Source organism: Capsicum annuum, chromosome 3, assembly GCF_002878395.1.
Source record: "Capsicum annuum cultivar UCD-10X-F1 chromosome 3, UCD10Xv1.1, whole genome shotgun sequence".
Taxonomy (NCBI): Eukaryota; Viridiplantae; Streptophyta; class Magnoliopsida; order Solanales; family Solanaceae; genus Capsicum; species Capsicum annuum.
Window position 1 is genome coordinate 64167497 of NC_061113.1, and position 23421 is coordinate 64190917.

General features: G+C 33.5%; 1 protein-coding gene across 2 annotated transcripts; it reads right to left on the bottom strand.

Moving 5' to 3' along the window:
• Positions 1-274: 274 nt before the first annotated feature.
• Positions 275-7859, bottom strand: LOC107863776 (persulfide dioxygenase ETHE1 homolog, mitochondrial). Of its 2 annotated transcripts, XM_047409336.1 has the most exons (10): positions 7751-7850; positions 7307-7419; positions 6623-6751; positions 6380-6487; positions 5502-5636; positions 4838-4879; positions 4644-4703; positions 4509-4562; positions 596-620; positions 275-507 (listed from the first exon to the last, which is right to left on the bottom strand). In XM_047409336.1, the coding sequence occupies exons 1-10, from the start codon at positions 7770-7772 to the stop codon at positions 419-421; spliced, it is 777 nt and encodes a 258-aa protein (XP_047265292.1). In that variant the 5' UTR covers positions 7773-7850; the 3' UTR covers positions 275-418. The 2 variants fall into 2 exon arrangements, with proteins under 2 accessions (XP_047265292.1, XP_016565394.1); XM_016709908.2 differs by having other exon boundaries at positions 7307-7859.
• Positions 7860-23421: the final 15562 nt, after the last annotated feature.

Genomic DNA, 23421 nt, shown 5'->3' on the forward strand with positions numbered 1-23421 from the left:
TAAGAAAATAAGTACAAAAAAGAAAATTAAAAAAATCAAAGAAGAAAGAGAAATAGAAGTTAGAGACAGAGGAGGGAAAAAATAAAAATAAAAAGTAGGAAAAATAGATAAAAGAAGAAAAAATGAGAAAACACGAAAAATGAATACATTAGCTGTGAAGGGAATATAGTGGTTAAATAGGTATTGTGTTTATATTTTATATGAATACAGACTATTGATAAAATTAAATACAACGAGTGTAAATTGAATACAACGATTATAAATGGCAATTATGTAAAATATAGTTATTTCTAAAAAAAAATGCCTTGAATAAACCAATATTAAACATTTCCAGCCAAACATACATGGTCAGTTTTCACTAACAAATGTGTATAGCCTGCTCTCAATTTACAGCCTCTGGCACCATGAAAGAATCAAATCACAGATCAGATTTTGTTTCTTGCAATCCACAAACCATGTTAGATGGAACTGCAACGTCGATCATTTTTGGATATGACAAATTCAAATCTGTAAGAAAGAAGTGCTTTCATCAACAAGTAGACATTAAAAAAGCGATTGAGAGGACAAAAGGAAAAAAAATGGATGGCCTACTCACTTTGCATGATATTCTTGAAAGTTTCCTGCAAAAATGGGTGTTTTAAGTAAATATCAGAAACAAGAATTTTCATGTCCAAAAGTTGAAGGTGGCGGAAATAAAAATATTGCGCTGTGTGTGGATTCACAAGGGCAAACAAAGTTAGGAATGAAATTATTCGGGAGAAGGTAGGAGTGGTATCAGTGGAGGACAAAATGTGGGAAGTGAGGTTGAGATGGTTTGGTCATGTAATGAGGAGGGGCACGGATGTCCCAATTCGTACGTGTGAGAGATTGACCTTGGAAGGTTTCAAGCGGGGTAGGGGTAGACCGAAAAAATAATGGAGAGAAGTGATTAGACGTGACATGGAACAGTTACAGCTGACTAAGGACATGACCCTGAATAGAAAGATATGGAGGAAAAATATTAGGATAGAGGGCTAAGGGTGTGGTTGAGTTGTAGTCAGTAGGTAGGGGAATTGTGGTGTCCTTTGTTTGGCAATGTACTTTTTATGGATGCCGTATCTATGTTATTTTATCATGTTCTATGCTTTTGAAGTTTTTGTATACTGCCTTTTGTACTGTCTTTTATCTTGAGTCGGGGGTCTATTGGAAACAGCCTCTCTACCTCGTTAGAGATAGTGGTATGGACTAAGTACACTCTACCCTCCCCAGACCCCACTATGTGGGAATATACTGGGTTTGTTGTTGTTGTTGAAGAATTGAACAAGATTTTCTTAGAAAAAGACGAGAAATTAACAATACACACATATGGTTAGAACTTTGATAAAAGTTCAATGGGCTCCATTCCTTTGGGATCGATGCTTGAAGGATCACATCTACGGATTCAAGACTTGGTCGTTTTAGGAGGTCAAATACGTGAATGGAGGATAGCTTGGAAAGAAACTATATTTGGTGATATCCTCCAAGAAAGGAATGAGTGACACCGCATTTGGATGATAGCTTGGGCTTCGAGAGAGTACGGGCGTCCCAATGTTTTAGGCTTTGGGCTACTTTTGAGCTCACTGTGTAATAAATAGCCAGTTTTCTTTCATGCTTTAAATACACTTGCGAGTGTTTTTATTGAAACTTGTTGGGAGTTTCTTTGGTTGTCTAGAAACGTGGGTGCTCGGGATCCGTTTCGATTGTGTCCTCGTAAGAGGGTGTTATCAGTAATTGATAGGAAGGTCTAGGGTTTAGTATACCTTTGGTTGTACTCTCAATATCGACTTACGTCAATCTATCATTCCTTAACTTTCATTGTTTTGTTTCCTTATTCTTGTGCTTTTGAGTTTTAGTGTTTTCGTATTGTTTTCATTTTCGTAGTTTCGTCTCGTATCATTTGGTATCAGAACCGAGCTTGATTTTGTTTCTACAAAGTCAATCTTGGGTCTCGTTGTGTTGAAAAATCGAAAAATCACAAAAAAATTCACTATTCACGTTTTTGTCTTTAGGTCAAATTTTGAGTCTTTGATTTTGTTGTTTTTCTAGCGTTTTAGTGTTAGATTCTTGTTTCCTAACACTATTAGAGTCTAACCCTTGAATTTGAGCTCAATCGAAGGTGAATCGGAGGGTCTACCATTATTGGGAGCTCAAGTTTGAAGGTTGAAGGTGGAGTTAAATCTGAAAGTTTTGGTTGAGAATCTGAGGAAATTGATGCTTGGAATGTGTTTAGAAGGTTGAAAATAGCTTTGGTTCAAAATTTCATCGCATTCCGCTCAACATTTGAAGAGATAGAGAATTTTGAAGTTTTGGCGTTCTTGAGTGTTCTTGGAGAAATTCAAATCTTCAAGGGGAATTTTCTTCAAAAGGTGGTTGTTTGATCCTCAAAAGTGCAGAAAAGGGTGTACCAAATTATTTGTACAAGCACCTTTTTGAAGATCCGAAAGAATATTCCCAAGAGAGGATAAAAAGGGGACCATTTGAGGTCCAAAGTACAATTTTTGAGCTGTGAGAGGGTGAGGTGCGCCTGACCTGCGCTGGGTGTGTGGCTGGTCTGCTCCAGCACCTCAGATGCAGGCCAAACCAGCAAGCAAGCAAGTCCCCAGCTGCGACCCACCTGCATTCCATATGCCCTCAAGGTGCGGCCGCACCTTGAAGCAGCCGCATGTGCTCTTGACATGCACCTAGGCTGCCTTGACACACTTCCAACGCACCTCCAACTCTCTTGAACACATTATCGACTTCAAAACTCCATCAAATCAGGTTCCAAACTCATTAATTTCATTTATTAATTCCTCATTTCATTTCTTTGATTCTTGATACTAATTAACAACTAAACCGTAATCTACTTAGTTTAGTTCTTGTTTGTTCTTCTTTTGTGTGCTTTTTGTCGTGCTTAGTTTAGTTCTTGTTTGTTCTTCTTTTGTGTGCTTTTTGTCGTGTCTTTCTTCGTTAAGTTGAGTCTTTAACCTCCAAAAGAATCATCAATTGTTGTTTCATCCCTTTTCTCAATTGTGCTAAAGAACTATGGGTGGTGCAACATTGAAAACCTTAAACCTTATGGGAAGCCATCATGGATGGGCGACAAGAATTGAATAGTTGTTCGGAGAATGGGTCACGCTTGAAAGGGAACATGGAAAAGGTGACATGTCTTACTACCCAAACCCCACCAAATGTACCCCAACCACCACAATTCCACCACCAAACACCCCATTACCAAAGACCACATCCGATTCCACCTCAAGAACATATTCCCTCTACCCAACCCACTACAAACCAAGTTCCCGAAGACATTGTTCAACTAACCCAAATCCAAATTGAAAGAACCAATTCCAACATGGAACCTTTGTCACTCGCTAACCATGATGCTAGCATTTTACCTAGCATCACTCTTTCATTTGTGCCGGTTCATGAACAAATAATATCGAAGGAGGATGCAAGGAGAATGCCATATGAAAATGAGCTTAAAAGCCTAACGGAATTCTTACCAAAGAATTTCAAACTTGAAAGGTGCAACGACAAGTCGATAAAGGAGTTGGATTCGAGGACGAATCCTCTTCAAGAAAGAGAGGATGATACAAGATCAATGGGCTCCACTCCTTTGGGATCGATGCTCAAGGATCACATCTACGGATTCAAGACTTGGTCGTTTTAGCAGGTCAAATACGTGAATGGAGGGTAGCTTGGAAAAAAGCTATATTTGGTGATATCCTCCAAGAAAGGAATGAGTGACACCGCATTTGGATGATAGCTTGGGCTTCGAGAGAGTATGGGCACCCATTCCAATGTTTTGGGCTTTGAGTCGCACTTTTGGGCCCAATAGCTTTTAGGATCACTTTTGGGCCCATTGTGTAATAAATAGCCCATGGCTATTAATAGCTAGTTTTCTTTCATTGTTAGGTAGTTAATGAATGATGATGTTTTAAATACACTTGCGAGTGTTTTTATAGAAACTTGTTGGGAGTTTCTTTGGTCGTCTAGAAACATGCTCGGGGATCCGTTTCCGTTGTGTCCTCGTAAGAGGTTGGTGTTATCGGTAATTGATAGGAAGGTCTAGGGTTTAGTATACCTTTGGTTGTCCTCTCATTATCGACTTATGTCAATCTATCTATCCTTTACCTTCATTGTTTTGTTTACTTATTCTTGTGCTTTTGAGTTTTAGTGTTTTCCTTTGTTTTCGTATTGTTTCCGTTTTCGTAGTTTCGTCTCGTATCAAACTTTATGTAACTACAGTCAGCTCCATGGTGCCAACAGAAGCACCAAGATGACTTTTCAAAGCTGCAGGATAAGACTAATTGAACAAGTGAAAACAGAATAAGATTATCTAAACTTGCATCTTTGTTCACTTTGGTAGCTAAAGACAAGATCTTTTGTTGTCCAAGTTTTTTGACCACAGAGGAATCTGGATTGAGCAAGTTTCCTCCACGCATTCGCCACAACAGGATGAGCCTTGTGTGATTAAATCTGGAATAAAACTACTAGCATAGAAGTACCTTATCTTTTGACAGGCGTGGATTGTAAAGCATCTCGTCCCCCACTGTGCTGACCTGAAAATGAAATGCACTAGTGTAAACAAGTTCTGAACTGCAACTGCATAAACAGAAAAAAGATAATAGGTGTATCCTTACAGTGAACCCCTTGTAGTCATGAGCAGGATATACTAATGTGTCTTTTGGCAATGTGAAAATCTGCTCACACAAAGCAACGACGAATCAGCAACAGTAAGGATAAGAAAAGAACAAACATTCAGCATCAGATTGTGTTTTTTTTCCAAATTCTCAGGTCGTAATATTCATAGAAGAAACAGTTACTATATCCTTGCCTGTGAATGAACAGAATCATATAATTTGTCTGAACTTCCACCCTGCAGGAAAGTCAGAGCAAATGAGTAAAATTTGACACTAATAGGCAGAAAACTTTATTTCATTTCTGAAGTCCACAAACCATGAATAAGATTCTGTACAGTTTGGTTGAGTGAAAATTATTCAAACAGTTTTGGCTGTTATAGTTAAGAAAATAAGTGGACTCATAACTACAGCCAATTAGAGATTGACATTGGGTAAGATAATTACATGCTCTTGGTTTAATCATGTAAATGGAACGACATCCGAGACCAAGATATCATAAATTGGCCAACATAATTATACGTTCTTGATTTAATCAGGCAAATTGGATGATATCTCTTTCTAAAATTCTCAGCAATTTGACATTATAAATTGAAATATAATGTTTTTCAACAATTACATATTTCGGGAGTTTTCTTCATCTAAACGACCCTTTCCTTGTCCCAACAGGGCACTAACCCCATCCCTCAAGAGTATTCTCAAACATAGAGCATCATTTAGCTTTTGTAAGCAAGAAATTGATCAACATCATAGTGGTTTACAGAGCATTTACATGAGCTCGAGCACAAACTATCGATTTCATTTGGTCAAACAATCCAGCATAATTCAACTAAAATTACACACTACATCAGGAGCATGTACCTGAAAGTCTGTCCTTCCACATCCCTTAATCAATAGAGCATCACCAGTAAATGCCATCCTTGGCCGAGGCTGATCGACTCCATCTCCTGTAACATAGGTAACACAGCCTAATGTATGACCAGGAGTTGCACGAACCTGTAATATACTGTATCAGATTGTATCTCAAATATGGACGGGAAAATTTTCAGCACTACAACCAAATGTTCGCGAATATTTTGGTAGGTGTCCCCATGCAACGGATGGAAATTATAACGGCCAACTATTCGTAGGTTTGGTAGCTGTTTTTCTTGTGGTCCATCAATTCCACTTTATTGAGTCATGTATTACTGAGGGAGGATTATGATGTTATAATTGAATCTACCATAACAACATTTGACCATTCTGAACATAATACTTACTGTATTTGATAACAAAAAGGTCTCGATTAATAAGATCATAACACTTCTCCATTAGTCTTCTGCACCAATAAGTACTAATCAAAGGGTATATATATACATCGATTATCAAGACTAGTATGTGGAAGTCACTATTGCTATCTGCAGCAAACTAAATATCAGATTTAGTGCTTATGTTCAAGTCCATCTTTTCGTTTCCAAAATTTGCTTTCCACTAGGCTCACTACATTAAAAGAATCAAACAGTTTCTCTCTCCTATAGAACAAAATCACATGATTGACAAATGATGACTCACCTGCACACCATACTGTAGTAATTGTCATATGTTTGCAAGTCAATCTGACATGTCTGACATGATTATTTCTTAGAACTATAGATGGAACTTATAGAATCAAATTCGCTGTTATGATTTTTGACCCCAACAACAACTTGAGAAAAACTTAATTATCTTTTATATGCACCATAATGTACATGTCCGTGTACCTCCAAGAAGATATCTCCAAAGTAGATTTTATCACCAGGTTCGACAAAAAGATCAGCTTTTGCATTGCTTGCTTTGGAAATTATCGATTTCACATGAGGCACCTTAGTCTGCAGCATTAAAAACAATAATGAAGCACCAGAAAACAGAAGTGGAACAGTTTTGAAAAAATGTCAGGCAAATGAAATAATAAAGTATGGCAAATGAAATAATAAAGTATTATGTTCAAAGAAAATAAGTCCAACCTTAATCAAGCCAGAGCCAGTGACGTGATCAGCATGAACATGCGTGTTTATAGCATATATAAGCTTCAATCCCAATTCTTTAGCAAGTGCAAGATCACGATCCACTGTTTTGTCCACGGGGTCAATCAACTGCAGTTGGATTATTTACATCAGTTAATTCTATGACTAAATTTCATGCAGGGCGATACACCCAAATAAGTCATGCTACGGCCACTCGACGCGGATAGGTATATAATTACATAGAAAAATATATGAAAATAGGTATAAAATATATAAAAGCACCCACTATCACAAAAAGCTGGTTGGATGCATTGGCATTTGGGTTGATCATACTGTCCTTCATTGGAAGGAGGTCCTGGGTTCGAACCTCACTGATGCCTACCATAAGAGTTTTTGTAAGGCTAAGGCAATTTTATTTTATTTTGATAACCGTTGCCATCTTTCGCTCAACTCGACTAATTCCACGGGATTCTGCCACCCACCAGCAACAGATAGTTTAAATGGATGCAGTCCAATCAAATTGAAGCGAGGGGTTAATTTTTTTTTGCTTTCTTGTTCCACGCTAACATAGATGACCATTTCTATATTTACAGAATCCCCACAACAAAATTCATTTCATTAATCACAACCCAACCAAACCCAAATGAATACAAAATGCAAAAACTAAATAAAATATAAGATTACCAGTGCTGGCTTATCAGGATGGAAAGAATCAGCAAGAAGGTAAGTATATGTAGATGATTCCTTCTCAAATAACTGGCGAAATATGAGTTTACCATTCATGCTTTCACCTTGTGCTGATGACGACGACGTCGTATAAGAACCCATTTGTGAACGAGTAGTATTAGTGGGTAATTTAAAAGGAAGAAAACTATGGGATTTTGGGAAGAAAATAGAGAAATTAGAAGAAGAAGAAAGGGGGATGTTGAGAAACGAAAATAGCGTAAATTCAGCATCATGGAATTAATTAATAATAGTAAATGATTAACTGATTTTATATATGAAACGTTAAAAAAAAAATTTACAAGTATGGAAGATGACGGAGCAATTCCAATTAACACAGATTTGGGGGGATATTTCGTGCTTGACACGATAGGTGATATGGCATTTGAAGTTTAAGTAGACCACCTGTCAACTTTCTGCATCTCATTTTAGTTTGATTCCTAAACGGAATAATGTACCGTGACCCAAGTCTCTGGAAGCTTGACACCTAACTTCCATACTCGCCTGCAGGGGTGGATTGATCGATTCTATTCTATTTCTTTTATTATTGATTTAATTTATTATTTTTTAATTTTAAAATATGCTAAATTAATAATTAAATTATTAATATATTTTTTTATTGATTTTCAATTTATCAATTTTTAATTCTTAATGATTTGATTTTTAATTTAATCGATAAAAATATACTTATAAAAGAGAAACAATAATAACTAACATGAAAAGTAATCAACTCTTAGTTGCAATCAAAATTCTACATGATCTATTTTAATTTACAAGAATTTTCAATCTTGAACAAAATGTTAGTTAGAAGAAATTAAGAGTTTGTATAATTGAAATAATAGGTTTATATATATATATATGTATGTATGTATGTAGGTGTAAATTAGTAATTTAGTATATTCTTATTGAGTTGTCGGTTTACCCAATAAGAAGAAATCGAAATCAAATCAATAACCCAATAATTTTTTTTATAAAACCATTAACCCAATAACAATAAATTAATAAAAAAAAAATTCGATTCGATTTTTGCACACCCCTACTCGCTCCAAACACACACACACGCACACACACATGTATATTCTCTTATATAATAAGAGACAGTTGAGGAGCTTCCCGTTGTCCTCACCTGCTTGCTTCGTGATTTTACCATACCACCCCTAATTAATTATTATATGTCATTTATATATCAAAAAATTAATAATATTTAATTAAAAATGTAAAATAGACATTTATGATATCTCTGCTTCAGCTGGATCAATCGTACTTTTACTATGTCACTCTTAATTAATTATTATAAGTCATTTTACTATTAAAAATTAATAATAGTTAATAAAAAAATGTAAAATAGATATAAAATGATAAATTAACTCTTGATGTTTTAAATTAACTTGGCGTATTATATGATTTTCACTTAAATTTTTTCCACAAGTATTTTTTATAATAATTTTGCTACATCACTTCTAATTAGTTATTATGAGTTATTTAAGATATGTCTATTTCGTTACCCCAATCGTGATATTTGATTGACTGTCGAAACTATATCAGTGTCATTTAAATTGAAATAGAAGAAAAAAATATTATAAATCATAATAATTAAAAACTTAAATTATTTTTAAAATATAATTGACTATCAATGCCACAAAAGTTTGAACAATGAAGGAGTATTATAAATTACAATAGATAACGGCTCAAACTAGTAAATTATTGTGCCAAAAAAGTATTATAAATTACAATAGCTAACAACTTAAAATATCTAGAAATATATTAAAAAATTAATTGATTATTTAATTTTTTTGGGTCACGTAAATTGAGACAAAAAAATACGTAAAACATACTATCAATCATAATAATTAACAACTTAAAAATTTAAAAGATATAAAATATTGTCGGACTCTCTAAATTATATCAGTAACACTTAAATTGGAATAGAAAAAAAATATTATAAATCACAATAATTAAAAATCTAAATTATTTTTAAAATATAATTGACTATCAATGTCACAAAAGTTTGAACAAGGAGAGTAACATATATTAATTGAAAATTACATAAAAAGTATTATAAATTATAATAGTCAACATCTTAAAATGTCTAAAAAAAACTAATTTGTTATATATTTAAAAAAAAACATACAAAATATTATAAATCACAATATTTAATGACTTAAAAAATTAAAAGATATAACATATTTGGTTGATTATCGAAATTATACAAGCATCACTTAAATTGGAATAGAAGAAAAAATATTATAAATCTCAATAATTAAAAACTTACATTATTTTAAAAATATAATTCACTATTAATGCCACAAAAGTTTGGACAAGAAATGTAACATATATTATTTGAAAATTACACAAAATTATTATAAATTACAATAGCTAACAACATAAAATATTTACAAATATATTAAAAATCTGATTGATTATCTAAAATTCTATTTGTGTCACATAAATTGAGCTATAAAAATAACATATAGCACGGGCCCTCGGTATCTTGTATATATATAAAACAAGAAATGCATCTTCAAATTATAGTATGAATAATCAAAAGAAGCTCGAACTCTGTATGCATAACTTTGAACTTTAATAATAAGTTCAACTCAATTTATGAACAACAAAAAAATAAAATTCAACCTATTTTTTGAAAAATAGCAGAACCAGATATTTAGAAAGAGATAAAAATTGAAAGATTCAAGTCCACCGAATTCATAGTGCATCCTTAAGAAAATTATTCTCCCCAAGTACCCGAGGTTATGAAATATATCCTCCCAGTATAAAATGAATCACTTCGAGGTGCGTTGTGACATGCGTCTATGCATGCTCGGCGTCCGCAAATGGAGAATATTTTTTGTATCATATTTTTGAATTAAACAATCATTAACTCTCAAATTTCAAATGAAATTTATCCAAAAACATAATTTCTTAATCAATTTACAAATTCAAATTCAAATTCGAAGCCCAAGCCTAAGCCTAAGTCGAGTGAGCAACTACAACGCAAGACTTGCTTTATTCTTGCCTCACTAACAACAAAAAGGAGTGCTTCCATACTTTAAGCACAAAAGTATTTCTTTCTACCACCAATGTGGGAGAAACACTCTTTTATAAAGTGAAACCACAATTCACTTATTTTTCCTCTATTTGTTTTCCCTTCATTTTTCATTCACATTTCACTTAGAACCTAATAATCCCCTACATGAATGGGGAATGACCATTTTATTAAAAAATATACGAACAAGTATGTGATTTACAAGAAAAGACTAATTGCATCTTGATAAGTAGGGTTTCCTTTGAATTTTACGTAGTCAACTTGTATCGGATGCACTCGGTCAATCGATAGGTGAGATAGCTTTGAATCATTGAACGTTGGTGTAATCCTAGACAAAATGAGTCACACAACTAATATTTAACCATTTATGGTTCTCACGATTTTATTCATTTCAGTCATGAACACTTTCTAATTTCATAAGAGCTTAGAGAATAGACCTTTACTATCATTTTCCTTGAAACGACCTCCACTTCACTCTCACATAGATAATACCTAAATACTTAATCCCATAGATCAAACTATTTGTTCAAACCTGACAAACTTAAAAATCATTAAAAAGCTTCAATCCATAAGCCTTATCCTTATTTCCTGAACATTGTCTTTATTATGAGAAGAGTTGACTTAATTGACAATGTTGAACAATCAGTCACAATTTTATTTGCTCTCGTTTAAACTAACTCTTGGGATCTTCAGTCCACTAGGTAGAATTATCATTATGATAACTTGTCCTAGATCGTAAACCCATTCTTACTCCCTCTTCATTTTAGGCCTTTTGTAAGTGGATCCAACACATTCCACGAGAGAGTAGTTATTTAATGGTATTATTTCTTTGTATTATATGACGATATTTATCATGATATATCATTCTCGCTGCCTAACTATTGCAGTTTGACTATCATAGTGTATGCATACTGGTGTCAAAGATTTGGGCCAATAAGGAATATCTTCCAAGAAATTTTAAGCCATTTTTCTTCTTCGCCAGTTTTATCGAATGTGATAAATTCAGATTTCATTATAGAGTAAGCAATATATATTTGTTTGGATGATTTATAAGAGACTACTCCTTCACCAAGAATAAATACATATCCACTTGTAGATTTTACTTTATTTGACAAGGTAATCCAATTTGAATCACTATATTCTTTAGTTATTGTTGAATATTTATTATAATGCAAAGCACAGTCTTGAGTATATTCTAGATATCCCAAAACTCTTTTTATTGTCATCCCATGGATTTGATTGGGATCACTCGTGTACTAACTCAATTTACTAATAACACATGCTATATCTGATCACGTACAATTCATGAGAAATATCAAACTTGCCAACACTATTGCATACTCCAATTGTGAGTCACTTTCACCTTCATTCATTTGAAGTGCAAAGCTCACATCTAGTGAAGTCTTGGCAATGTTAAAATTCAAATACCTGAACTTGTTAAATACCTTTTCAATGTAGTGAGACTGTGAAAATGCAAACCCTTGTGGAGTTCTATGATATTTTCCCTAAGATCACATCAGCTGCTCTAAGGTCTTCCATAGAAAATCTGCTTTCTAGCATCCATTTCGTAGTATTTATATCAGAAATGTCTCTATTGATGATCAATATGTCATCTACATATAAACAAATAAGGACTTTGTGATTTAAAATGTCTTTGATCTAAACACATTTATCACATTTATTTTGTCTAGAATCCGTTTGCCAACATAGTTTGGTCAAACTTTGCATGCCACTGTTTTGGTGTTTGTTTTAGTCCATAAAGTGACTTAATAAGTTTGCACGCTTTTCTTTCTTTAATAGGAACCACAAAATTCTCAGATTATTTCATGTAGATTTCTTACTCTAATTATCCATTTAAGAAAGTTGTTTTCACATCCATTTAACGGATTTCAAGATCAAACTATTTTCACATCCATTTGATAAATTTCAAAATCATATATCGTAGCTAATGCAACCAATATTCAAATAGACGCCATTCTTGTTACTGGCGAGTATGTGTCAAAATAATCAAGACTTTCTTTTTGTCTAAATTCTTTCACAACATGTCTTGCCTTGTATTTGTCAATAGTAAGATTGATTCAATCTTGAGCAACAATACTTGAGAGTTGGTATAGATTTTTGATTTTCGAGTTGAGTCAAATTTATATTTTCAACAAGAACTTCAAACACATGTTCAAACTAAAGTATGAACAATTAAAAGAAACTTGAGCTCTGTATTCACAACTTTGAAACTTAACAATAAGTTCAACCTAACTTATGAACAACAAAAAATAAAGTTCAAACTATTTTCTCAAAAAAATGAAACCAAACGTTTAGAAAGATATGAAGATTGGAAGATAAAAGTCCACTGAATTCATGGTGTGTTCTTAAGAAAAGTATTTTCCTCAAGTACCCAAGGTTATGAAAATATCCTTCCAGAGTAAAATGAATCACTTCGACAAAATAGTGGTACCTCAAACTCAATTTAACTAAGAACTCCCTCAACAATTTGCAAATCACACTTGAGTCTTTAAGAAAAAGAGGAGGTCTTTCACTTCAAGATTTCGTTCATTATACCTTAGGAAAAAATAAGTATTTATAGCCAAAAAATGGTACTTCAAAAAAAAAAATGGTTCTTGAAGAAATATCACTATTTTAGACCGTTAGGCCATTTGTTTGGTGGACTTGAATCTTCCAATATTCATCTCTTTCTAAACGTTTGATTTTGTCATTTTTCAGAAAATAGTTTGAACTTTATTTTTTGTTATTCATAACTTCGGATGAACTTATTGTTAAATTTCAAAGTTGTGAATATAGAGTTCGAGCTTCTTTTGATTGTTCATACTTTAGTTTGAACATGTGTTTGAAGTTCTTATTGAAAGTATAGATTTGACACTCAAAAAATAACAATCTTAAGGAAATTATTCCCCTCAAGTATCCGAGAATATGAAATATATCCTCCCAATATAAAATGAATTACTTCGACATAAATGCGGTACCTCAAACTCTGTGAACTATAAACGCACTCAACAATCTTTAGATCACACTTGATTTTTAGGAAGAAGAAAAGGATTTTTTCATTTTGAATTTTTGTTCACATACTTGAGGAAAAAAATCATGTATTTATAGCCAAAAGATTTTGCTTCAGAAAATAAGCAACGGTTCTTGAAAACACGCACTATTTCAAACTGTCGGACCACCTACAAACCCATATGCGTCTGTATATGCGCCAACTATAGCCACATATCCCTATCGTAAATAAAATATTGACCTTAATATGCGCAACCATCTGTGGAAGCAGATGCACCCACAAATCGACACATGTGTTTGCAAGTCTCATTTTTCATCTTCAATTAGTGCCTCAAAGGTTCACGTTCCTTTGAGGTGTGTTGTGATATACGTTCACGCATGCTCGTGTGCGTCTATAAAGGGAGAATATTTTGGTATTGAATTTTTGAATTAAACAATCACTAACTCTCAAGTTTCAAATGAATTTTATCCCAAAAGATAATCTCTCCATCTATTATTTGAAACATCCAAAGTCGAAGCCAAAGTCGAGCGAGCAGGCGATGACGGCGATGCGAAGTTTGCTTTCTTCTAGCCTCACTAATAACAAGGAGAAGTCCTTCCATACTTAAGCACAAGAATATTTCTTTATCCTACCAATATGGGAGAAACACTATTTTATAAAGTGAAAGCACAATTTACTTTTTTTTTCCCTTCATTTTTCTTTCACATTTTACTTAGAACCCAACAAAAAGCAAAAGTAGAAACACTTGAAGAAACCAAGTGACAAGCTATTAAGAAGTCATGTGCCAATTTTAGAACAAACCTTAATAGTATCATAATAAAATTTTTGAATTAAAGTATAATAAGTGTTTGAATTTGAAAATATTATAAACTCATGGTTAGAGAGTTCTAAATAGACTTTTACTCTTTCTTGAATTTATCTTTTTAAATATCTAAATGTTATAAAACATATCTAAGTATAATTTATTTAAGTATTAAATGAAAGATGATGATGATGGTGATAATCTATAATGTATTAAAAGTGTGAAGGGCCTTAGAAATATCGTTTGAACTTTTTACCCTTTATTAAAAGTCTTTGCTTTAGACAAAATCGTCTTTTCACTATTTTTTCTAATATTTAAGATTGAAATTTAATTAAATATATTTATGGTAAAACCTTTCCTTATTAGAAGTCTTCAAAAGAAATTAATGATAACTAATATTTTTTCCTTAATATAAGAATTCTAAATCAACTAAATTTGATTTTAAGAAGATTTAAAAAGTCTATAAATCTACATCTAGAAGGGGAGCCTTGGAGTAACTGGTAAAGTTACTGCCATGTGACCAGGATGTTATGGTTTCAAACCTTGGAAACAGTCTCTGGCAGAAATGCAAGGTAAGGTTTCGTAAAATACACCCTTATAGCGGGGCCCTTCCCAAACAACGCGCATAGCGGCAGTTTTAGTGCACCGGGATGCCCTTATAAATCTACATCTATATCTATAATATATTAAATCCATTAACCACTTGAAACTTTTAGTGGTAAAATATATATGTGCTTACAGTAAAATATATGTTTGGAACTTTCTACACTTCATTAAAAACTTTCGTAATAGATAAAATCGTCTAATTTTAAATATTAAAAGTTACACGTGCGAGGCATGTGCAGCTAAACTAGTAATAATAATAATAGCGATGATAATAGTAAAATTAGTAGTAGTAGTAGTAGTAGTACATAGTATATGTTGTAGCAGCAACAACAATGTTATTGATGATGATACTGATGATGATGCTGACCATAATGATAATGATGGTAGTAGCAACAACAATGATGTGATGGTGATGATGATGATAAAGAAGAAAAAAAATAAAAAAAATAATAGTAGTAATAGTGGTGCTAATAGTAGTAATAATAATTAATCCCCTAACCTGCACCTAACTCCACATTTTCCTCAACCACAAGTCGCTTACTCAGATACAAACACACCTTCAGTACATACCTTATTTTTGAAAATAAATTTTGAATTTGAAGTAGTTAGATTAGAAGAAAAGGTATTCGAATTAATTTCAGTTAAATCTCTCTCTCTTTCTCTATCTATCTATTGTTTATATATATATATAGATATATAAGCAAAAGTAGAAGCAACAGAAGAAGTCAAATGGCATGCTATTGAGTAGCCATATGATAGTTTTAGGAAACTTAATAGTGTTGTAATAAAGTTTTTGAATTAAAGGATATTAAATATTATAATATTGTATAAACTCATGGTTAAAGACTTCTAAATAGATAGATAGATAGATAGATAGTAATAGTAGTAGTAAGTAGAACAACAACAAAACTACAACAATCAGAATAATGGTGATGACGATGATGATGATGATGACAATGATGATGATAATGATGATGATGATGATGATGATGATGGTAATAATACTAATAATAAAATTTTAAAAATAATAGTATTAGTAATAGTGGTAGTAGTAGTAATAACTAATAACCTGCACCTAACTCCCCATTTTCCTCAACCTCACACCTCATACTCACATACAAACACACTTTCAATACATATTTAATTTTTGAAAACACATTTTGAATTTGATGTAGCTAGATTAGAAGAAAAGGTATTTAAATTAATTTTAATTAATACACACAAAAAAATTATGATGATGATGATGATGAAAATAATAATAATAATAAAAAATACAATATTATTATTACATATAACGTAATTCACATATAAAGTAATAATCTTTTTTACATGAAATTTCATTATGTTCAAAATATTGTAAAAATATATCATAAACTTATCTCTTCGGATGTTATGAAAGCAACAGTTAGTAGTAGCAGCAGTTAGTAGTAGTAGTAGCTAGTACTAGTAGTAGCTAGTAGTAGTTGTAGTAGCAGTAGCAGCTAGTACTAGTAGTAGCTACTAGTAGTAATAGTAGTAGCTACAACAGTAGAAGTAGCAGCAGCAGGAGCAGCAGCTGCAGCAGCAGCAGGAGTAGTAGTAGTAGTAATACTAATACTAAATACTAATAATAATAAAAAAAAAAAAATAACAATAATCATCTGTAGCTATGCAAATACACGCTCTAAATTTTAGCTTCATTTTAATTTTAAATTTAAGTTTATCAATAAGTTAACTATTTCAATTTTAAAATTTCAAATTGAGTACGTTATCTATATAAGCCATCAATATCATCATTCACACAAATTATTTTCTTCTACTATTCATATCTCTTCTCTTTTTTTTAGGTGAGTAGACATATTAAAGGCATATAGGTAACTGTTATCTCTTAGATATGCATATTTATTTATTGCAGTTTTGATTTTGTTACTCTATAATTTAGATATATGTATTTGTCATTGTGAGGTTGATTTATTTTGAAGTAATCAACAACTATTTAGGGTATTTTGATGTGCAACCATTATTGTTTATTTTTCTTCATTTTGTTCTTCCTTAGAAATTGTACATTTATGATATTTAGCTTACCTTCTATCTCTTGATACTTTGTGCAATTCGATGCTCAATTTTGTTCAATTATTCTATATTTATATGTAGTATTGTTAGTAATTTCTTTTAGAACAAATACAATAAAAAATTAAGTTTAAATAAAATTTAAATTGGAATGAGATTCTATCGGGAGACTCAGTACTTCAACTAGTCTCTATGTTCCTCGAATGGTTCTCTTAGTTATTGAGAAGATTGCCCAAACGCGGTATATGAGGCTGAAACATCCTGATTTCTGGACCTTAGAAAATTTTTTAAAATTTCGTTCTCCGAACCCAATACGACTCAAGGGTACAAGTCGTATATTGGGGTACAGATGGTATGGACCTATCATATGCTGACCACTGTTGATTGGTGGGAAGAATTTGGTTACTGAAGTGGGTACGACTTAGGTGGTACGAGTCGTATGGTTGGATACGGATTATATAGTTTAGGTTTTTCCTTCACTTAACCTTAGACTTGGTAATTTAAGTTGGGTCTGAGTACGAGTGGCTCTTCCCTGGAGTGGTAAGACAGGATATGAGTCATATCTTGCACTTATATGGTGGACAGTATTCAATCCTCTCGATATTTCTACGTTTCCAGGGGTACAGGTTGAAGGTACGAATAGTATACTGTTGATACGACTTGGGTTGGATGAGTCATATGTTGGACAGTGTTGAATCCAAAGGTTGAGTATAGGATACGAATGAAGGGTACTACTCGCATCGGAGGGTACGACTCATGTGGGTCAGTCGTATCCCTATGATGAGATTTTGTGCAACTTAAGTGGGGGTATTCTGAATATTTTTTCACTTAACCTAATTAGACCCCACAACTTCTAACCTTATTGGGAGAGTATTTACCCTATTATTCTATTCATTAACACTTAGAAACTATTCCTAAACACTTTAAAATCCTCTCAAGAGCTTTTGGGCAAGGAAAGCTAAGGTTTCATCTTGAGGACCAATTTAGGGATCTTGTTGGTTATTTCTCTCCATCTACCTTGTTAATTAAGGCATATTATCTTCCTTCATTGTTAGTTACAACTAAAGGCATGGTTTTCACTATTAGTTTTCATGATTTCATTATTGTATGCTTTTGGTTTTCAAATATAATTTAGGGTTTTTGATTATAAATAGTTGGTTATGGTTTCTCATGGTTTTAATTCTACTTTATATGCATTAATGGTAGTTTTGAATGCTTGGATTGCATGAGAATGGTTGAATGGAAATTGGAATTGGTTTTGGTTACATTATTGCCCTAATGTGTTTGACAAAATGCTTATAAGGATGTTTCATTGCATTAATGTATTTTCAATGAAACTCTTGCTTGTTTTAAAATTAGTATGAGGATTATGCATTGTTTAAATGGATTGGAAAGGTAAATGGATAAACTGTAATGCTTGTGGGGTACATGGTGATCCCCAAGTGCTTTGATATGGTAAATGGAAGGGCGCTTGAAAGTCCCCTTAATCTATAAATGGTTGGCTACGGAAAATACTTACAAGTTATAGTTGATATGAATATACCACCCCTAAATGGCCTTGGTTAATAAATAGATAATTGTGTTTTGGTTGGAAATGGTTTTAATTATGCATTAAAGGAAGAGATGTAATAAAGCCATGGAGGTGGAGGTCCCGGGGGAACCAAAACTGGAAACTCATATTTACCGATATGAGGTTGGTCTTGGTGACTGTGTGCATGGTGTCATACTTTATAATAGGGGATATACTAGTCATCCTAGGTTTATCTTCTCCGATCGTGCGACTACATTGTTCATGGGTCGGTTTGGATCGGTTAGTGGTTAAAACCATAACCAAAACCAATTTAGTCGGTTTTTGAATTTCTAAAACCAAACCAAACCACAGCAATAAAATAACCATCGGTTTGGTTCTTGTCGATTTGGTTTGATTTTTTAATTTTTTTGGTTATTAGCTAGCCTACTCCAACCATCTCTAGAATATACTCCTTTTTTTAATCCATAGAAAAAAGTATCACATTGAACAATTTCTCATGAAATATTTATACAGTGATGGACAAATGACACTATAAACTCTTAAAAATCAGAACAAACACATTAAACAAAACCAACATTGAGATGAAAAGCACCAACTTTGTATTATAGGCACTAAAATTATCCAACAACATACAAACATATACATGTACATTATAAAATAGAGCTTTATATTATGTTGCAGTGTACTGCAAGAAGAGACAGTTGGGCAAATTTGAGTTATCTGTTTACTTTAAAGACTATCTAGGTGAGCTAATCATAAGGGAAACAATTGAATAAACAAGGAGATATAAAACTACCATTTGAACCAGGGACCATGGTAACTCGTATTGTGAAAGCTGAAGTAGAAAAAGTAAGGTAGAGACCAAAGGGTTAACTTATTAGTAATAGTAGGTAGAGTTGGGCTTGGGTTTAGGGCTTTGGGCAATTGGGCTAAAGTATTGGCTGGACCAGACATCTATTAAAATTTAGTTTTAGATTAAATTTAATAAAATATTTATATTTTATTATAAATTATATATAAATAATTATAATATATATATATATATATATATAAAATTTATCGGTTTGGTTTGGTTATTTTCACTGTTCTTTTTATGTAAAATCATAACCAAACCAAATATCATCGGTTTTTTAAAATTTAAAACCAAAACCTAACTAAACCAAATCAAACGTCGGTTTTTTTGATTCATTTTACGATTCGGTTTAGTTTTTAACCGAACCCATGAACACCCCTAACCGGGACCCTTTCAGTATGGATAGCTAAACCCATATAGCCCATGGGTGGTTTAGGACAAAAATTATTACACAGCCCAGGTAAAGGTTTTAAGTGCATGCTAAACACGGTCTTTCACGGCATGGTTATATATATATATATATATATATATATATATGTATGTATGGTTGTATGAATAATGGATGGTTTTATCTAGTTTTATACATGACATTATTTTATCCTTATCTTGAATTCATGCTAGCAATCACTCGCTAACCTGTCTGCTGGTGGCTGTATACCCACGCTATGCAGGAACCGGTCATTCTACTCCTCCTACATAGTGATTTGACTCGGGGATCAGCATTTGGACTGAAGTGGTGAGCTTCAATTCTTTTAAAAGGCTTCATTTCATGTTATGGATATTTCTAAACACTTTGATTATGTTTTAGATATTGGATTTGTTCATAGTTGGGGGCGTGTCCCAATCAAATATTTTTACTCTTTTGGTTAGAGGCTTTGTGGTACTATTATGGGTAGGTATAGGCGGAATCGATATTGGTATCAGCCTTGGTATTGGAATAAGCTGGTGGGCTAACACCATATCACATGATTTCTCATTGTTCCATCATATTATATTTTGGGATTGATTATATTATATCTTGGTATCTTCTTGGTTATGGCTTGGTTTATGGCCTTTGGTTTGGTACGGTTAGATGGGTTGGTATGGTTGGACTCAGTTAGGTTAGTCATGGTCGTGATCCTATACTAGAGTCTTCATGTGGGCTGTTATACTATCTTGTTATATGCTCGAAATTCATCCAACTCAAGGTAGGCGACTGGAGGTTGGGTTGGGTAATGGGGGTGGCTCTGGTCCCAGTCGAACTTGGGACGCCCATTATGACAAGGCCCCCCGTCAAGTCTCGTCAAGTTGGTATCAGAGCTTTAGGTTCATGGTAAATTGAGAGTCCACAAAGCCGTGTCGAGTAGAGTCTCTTTTAGGGGTGTGTAGCGCGCCACTCTCATAAGGGAGAGACTACAAGACATTTAGGAATATTTCACTTTCTTGATATTCTGTTTTCAAGCTTGGTGTAATACCCCGTACTTTTCCTAGCTTGAAAAGTTTCCCAAGAATGTTAGAAGCTTTCTTTGAAAGATGAATCCACTTTTGTACACATGGTATTTTCAATATTTTCACTTTTTATCATGTGGGGAATCAAATAAGCTTTCCATCGATATCAAATTCACCCAAATCGGATACCCGGGTGAAGAGCTAGAGCCTTTTTAGTGAGATAGTATATCACCTGAGCCTTTAGCGCGTCACGGAGATAGCTCAAATGACAATTGTCAATTTCCAGTATTGCTCTGTGATAGTGGCACGTCGCGCCAAACTTCCAGGTCGCAGACAAAGTGGCAACGCGATAGCTCTGCATCGCGCCATCGTGCAATTTCCCATTGTCACTTTTCAATGACTTGGCGCGATAGTGGCGTGTCGCGCCAAGGATAAAAATCGAGAAATTTTCTCAAAAATTAAAGACGCGTCCAAGGGTTAAAAAGGTCAATTTCCTACCCCTATTTAAACCCAATAACACGTGATTTAACCATTCTTAACCCAAAATATACTAGTTTCTCTCAAGAACAAGCTAGGGTTTCTATTGGGGATTCAAATTCAAGAAGGTTTCACCGTCAATCTTTACGAAATCATGAACTAAGGTATGCATCATGTTCATTCATGGACTCTTTTCATCCATGAAACCCAAGAATCTCTTTTCTAAAGTCAAGATTTTAGATTTTCTTTATGAACTTCATGTTGAGTTTATTTTGTTTATGTTGAGAATGATCAATTGAATTCAAATCCATGTTGGGTGATTAATGTTATGTGGAATTGATTTGTATAGATGTATATTCATGTGAACCTATGATTAAACCCTAGGATGATGAAATTAGGTGTTGAATCATCATGTGTAATAGTTGTATAATGGTGTCTACATATATTATGCGTATCATGTGTTTGATTAAATGCCGATGTGAAAGAAAAGTGCCCAACTAGCATGATATTATGAAATCCCCATGTTTGTACAAGTTTATGTATATCACATGTTTGATGAAGTGCTTCAATATATGAATTATGAATTGTGTTATTGGCCATGTGTCAAGTAAGCCATGCTATGTTAGTTTCTTCTCATCAAGTCCTGGGGTACTTGTACCCGAACATTTAGCTATGTGCCTAGAGCCATGTCATGTTTTCATGATCTCCTCAGTCAAGCTATGATCCATAGAACTTAGTTAGTCATGTGACTCAGGAAATCTCAGAAATCTTAGTAATTTTAGTAGCTCAGTAATCTTAGTAACTTCAGTATTCTCAGTCAGTCCTTAGAACTCAGTAAATTCCGTCAGTCAACGGAACTCAGTAAATTTAGTTTAGCTCTGCTAGACAATACCACTAGTATTAGTTTAGTTCAGTTAATCAGACTAGTTCAGTTAATTAGTTCAGTATTTTTCAGATGGGAGTAGGATTCAGCACCGAGCGAGCCTAGGGATGGGGACTCACTCGCTAGATAGGGCTGAAATCCCTAGAAGCAATCTCTAAGTTCCAGAACTACGTAGCCAGCGTAGGTACGAGATGTCACCCATTAGATAGGATTGACATACTCAGAGATCACCCATTAGCGCATTCAAATATATAAGATTGATCCCAAGGGTCACCCGCTAGATTAGGACTGACTCCACAACAATTGTCTTTGCTAGAGGCGTGGTACTGATACCCTTTCAGCTGGGGTTACAACCCTTAGTATAGGGCATGTTGGTTAGATGAATATATCCCACAGTTTTAATTACAAAATCAGGACTGTCAGATATAGTCAATTAGCTCAGTAGTATAGATTTAGGACTGTCAGATACAGTAACTCTTTATCATTATAAATAGACTCCAGGATTACCTACTAGAAAGGACTGATCCCAGCTATGGTCAACCAGTAACGGTATCATCAGATTTAGAGATCACCCGCTAGATAGGACTGATCTCAAATTCAGTTACTCAGATACAGTACAGAACTCAGCTAGTTCTATTAGATTCAGGATTGTCAGATACAGTTACTCATGTTATCAGTTATATCAGTTATCAAAACTTATGTTATTAGCATTCAGCTTTAGGACTATCAGATACAGTCAACCAGACCAGTTCTTCATAATCAGAACTATCAGACACAGTTATCCATGTATCAGTAACATAGTATCAGTCCCTCAGTATTCTGTAATACAGTCTTAGTTTCTACTTATCAGTGACTCAGATGTCAATATCAGTAGACTTAGTAGTCAGAACTCAGTATCCAGTCCTATCATGATCGCAGTTATAGTTACGTATACATGCATGTATTGTCACATTCATATTAGTCAGTCAGTTAGTATTGTTCATGCATATGAACCTATTGCATTTAGCCTACCTCACTTACATATTAGTATATTCAAAGTACTAACGCATTTACGCTATGGTGTCTTATACCATAGGTTTAGAAGCACAAGCTCCAGAGAACTAATAATATCCCAGTTCAGCGATCAGAGTTAGCAGTGAGTCCTCATCCTTCGAGGATATGATGATCACATTACTATTTTAGTTTTCAGTTTATTTCAGTAGTTGGAGTTAGTTGAGGACATGTCCCATCAACTCCTTATTCAGATAGTTTAGAGGCTTTCAGACTACAGTATGTTCAGACAATTATCTCAGCTATTTTAGTATTGTTATACCATATTTTTCAGTTATGTACTAGTATTGAATCTTATGGCCTTTCAGTTCATGTTTCCGCATTTATGATATTATTACTACTAT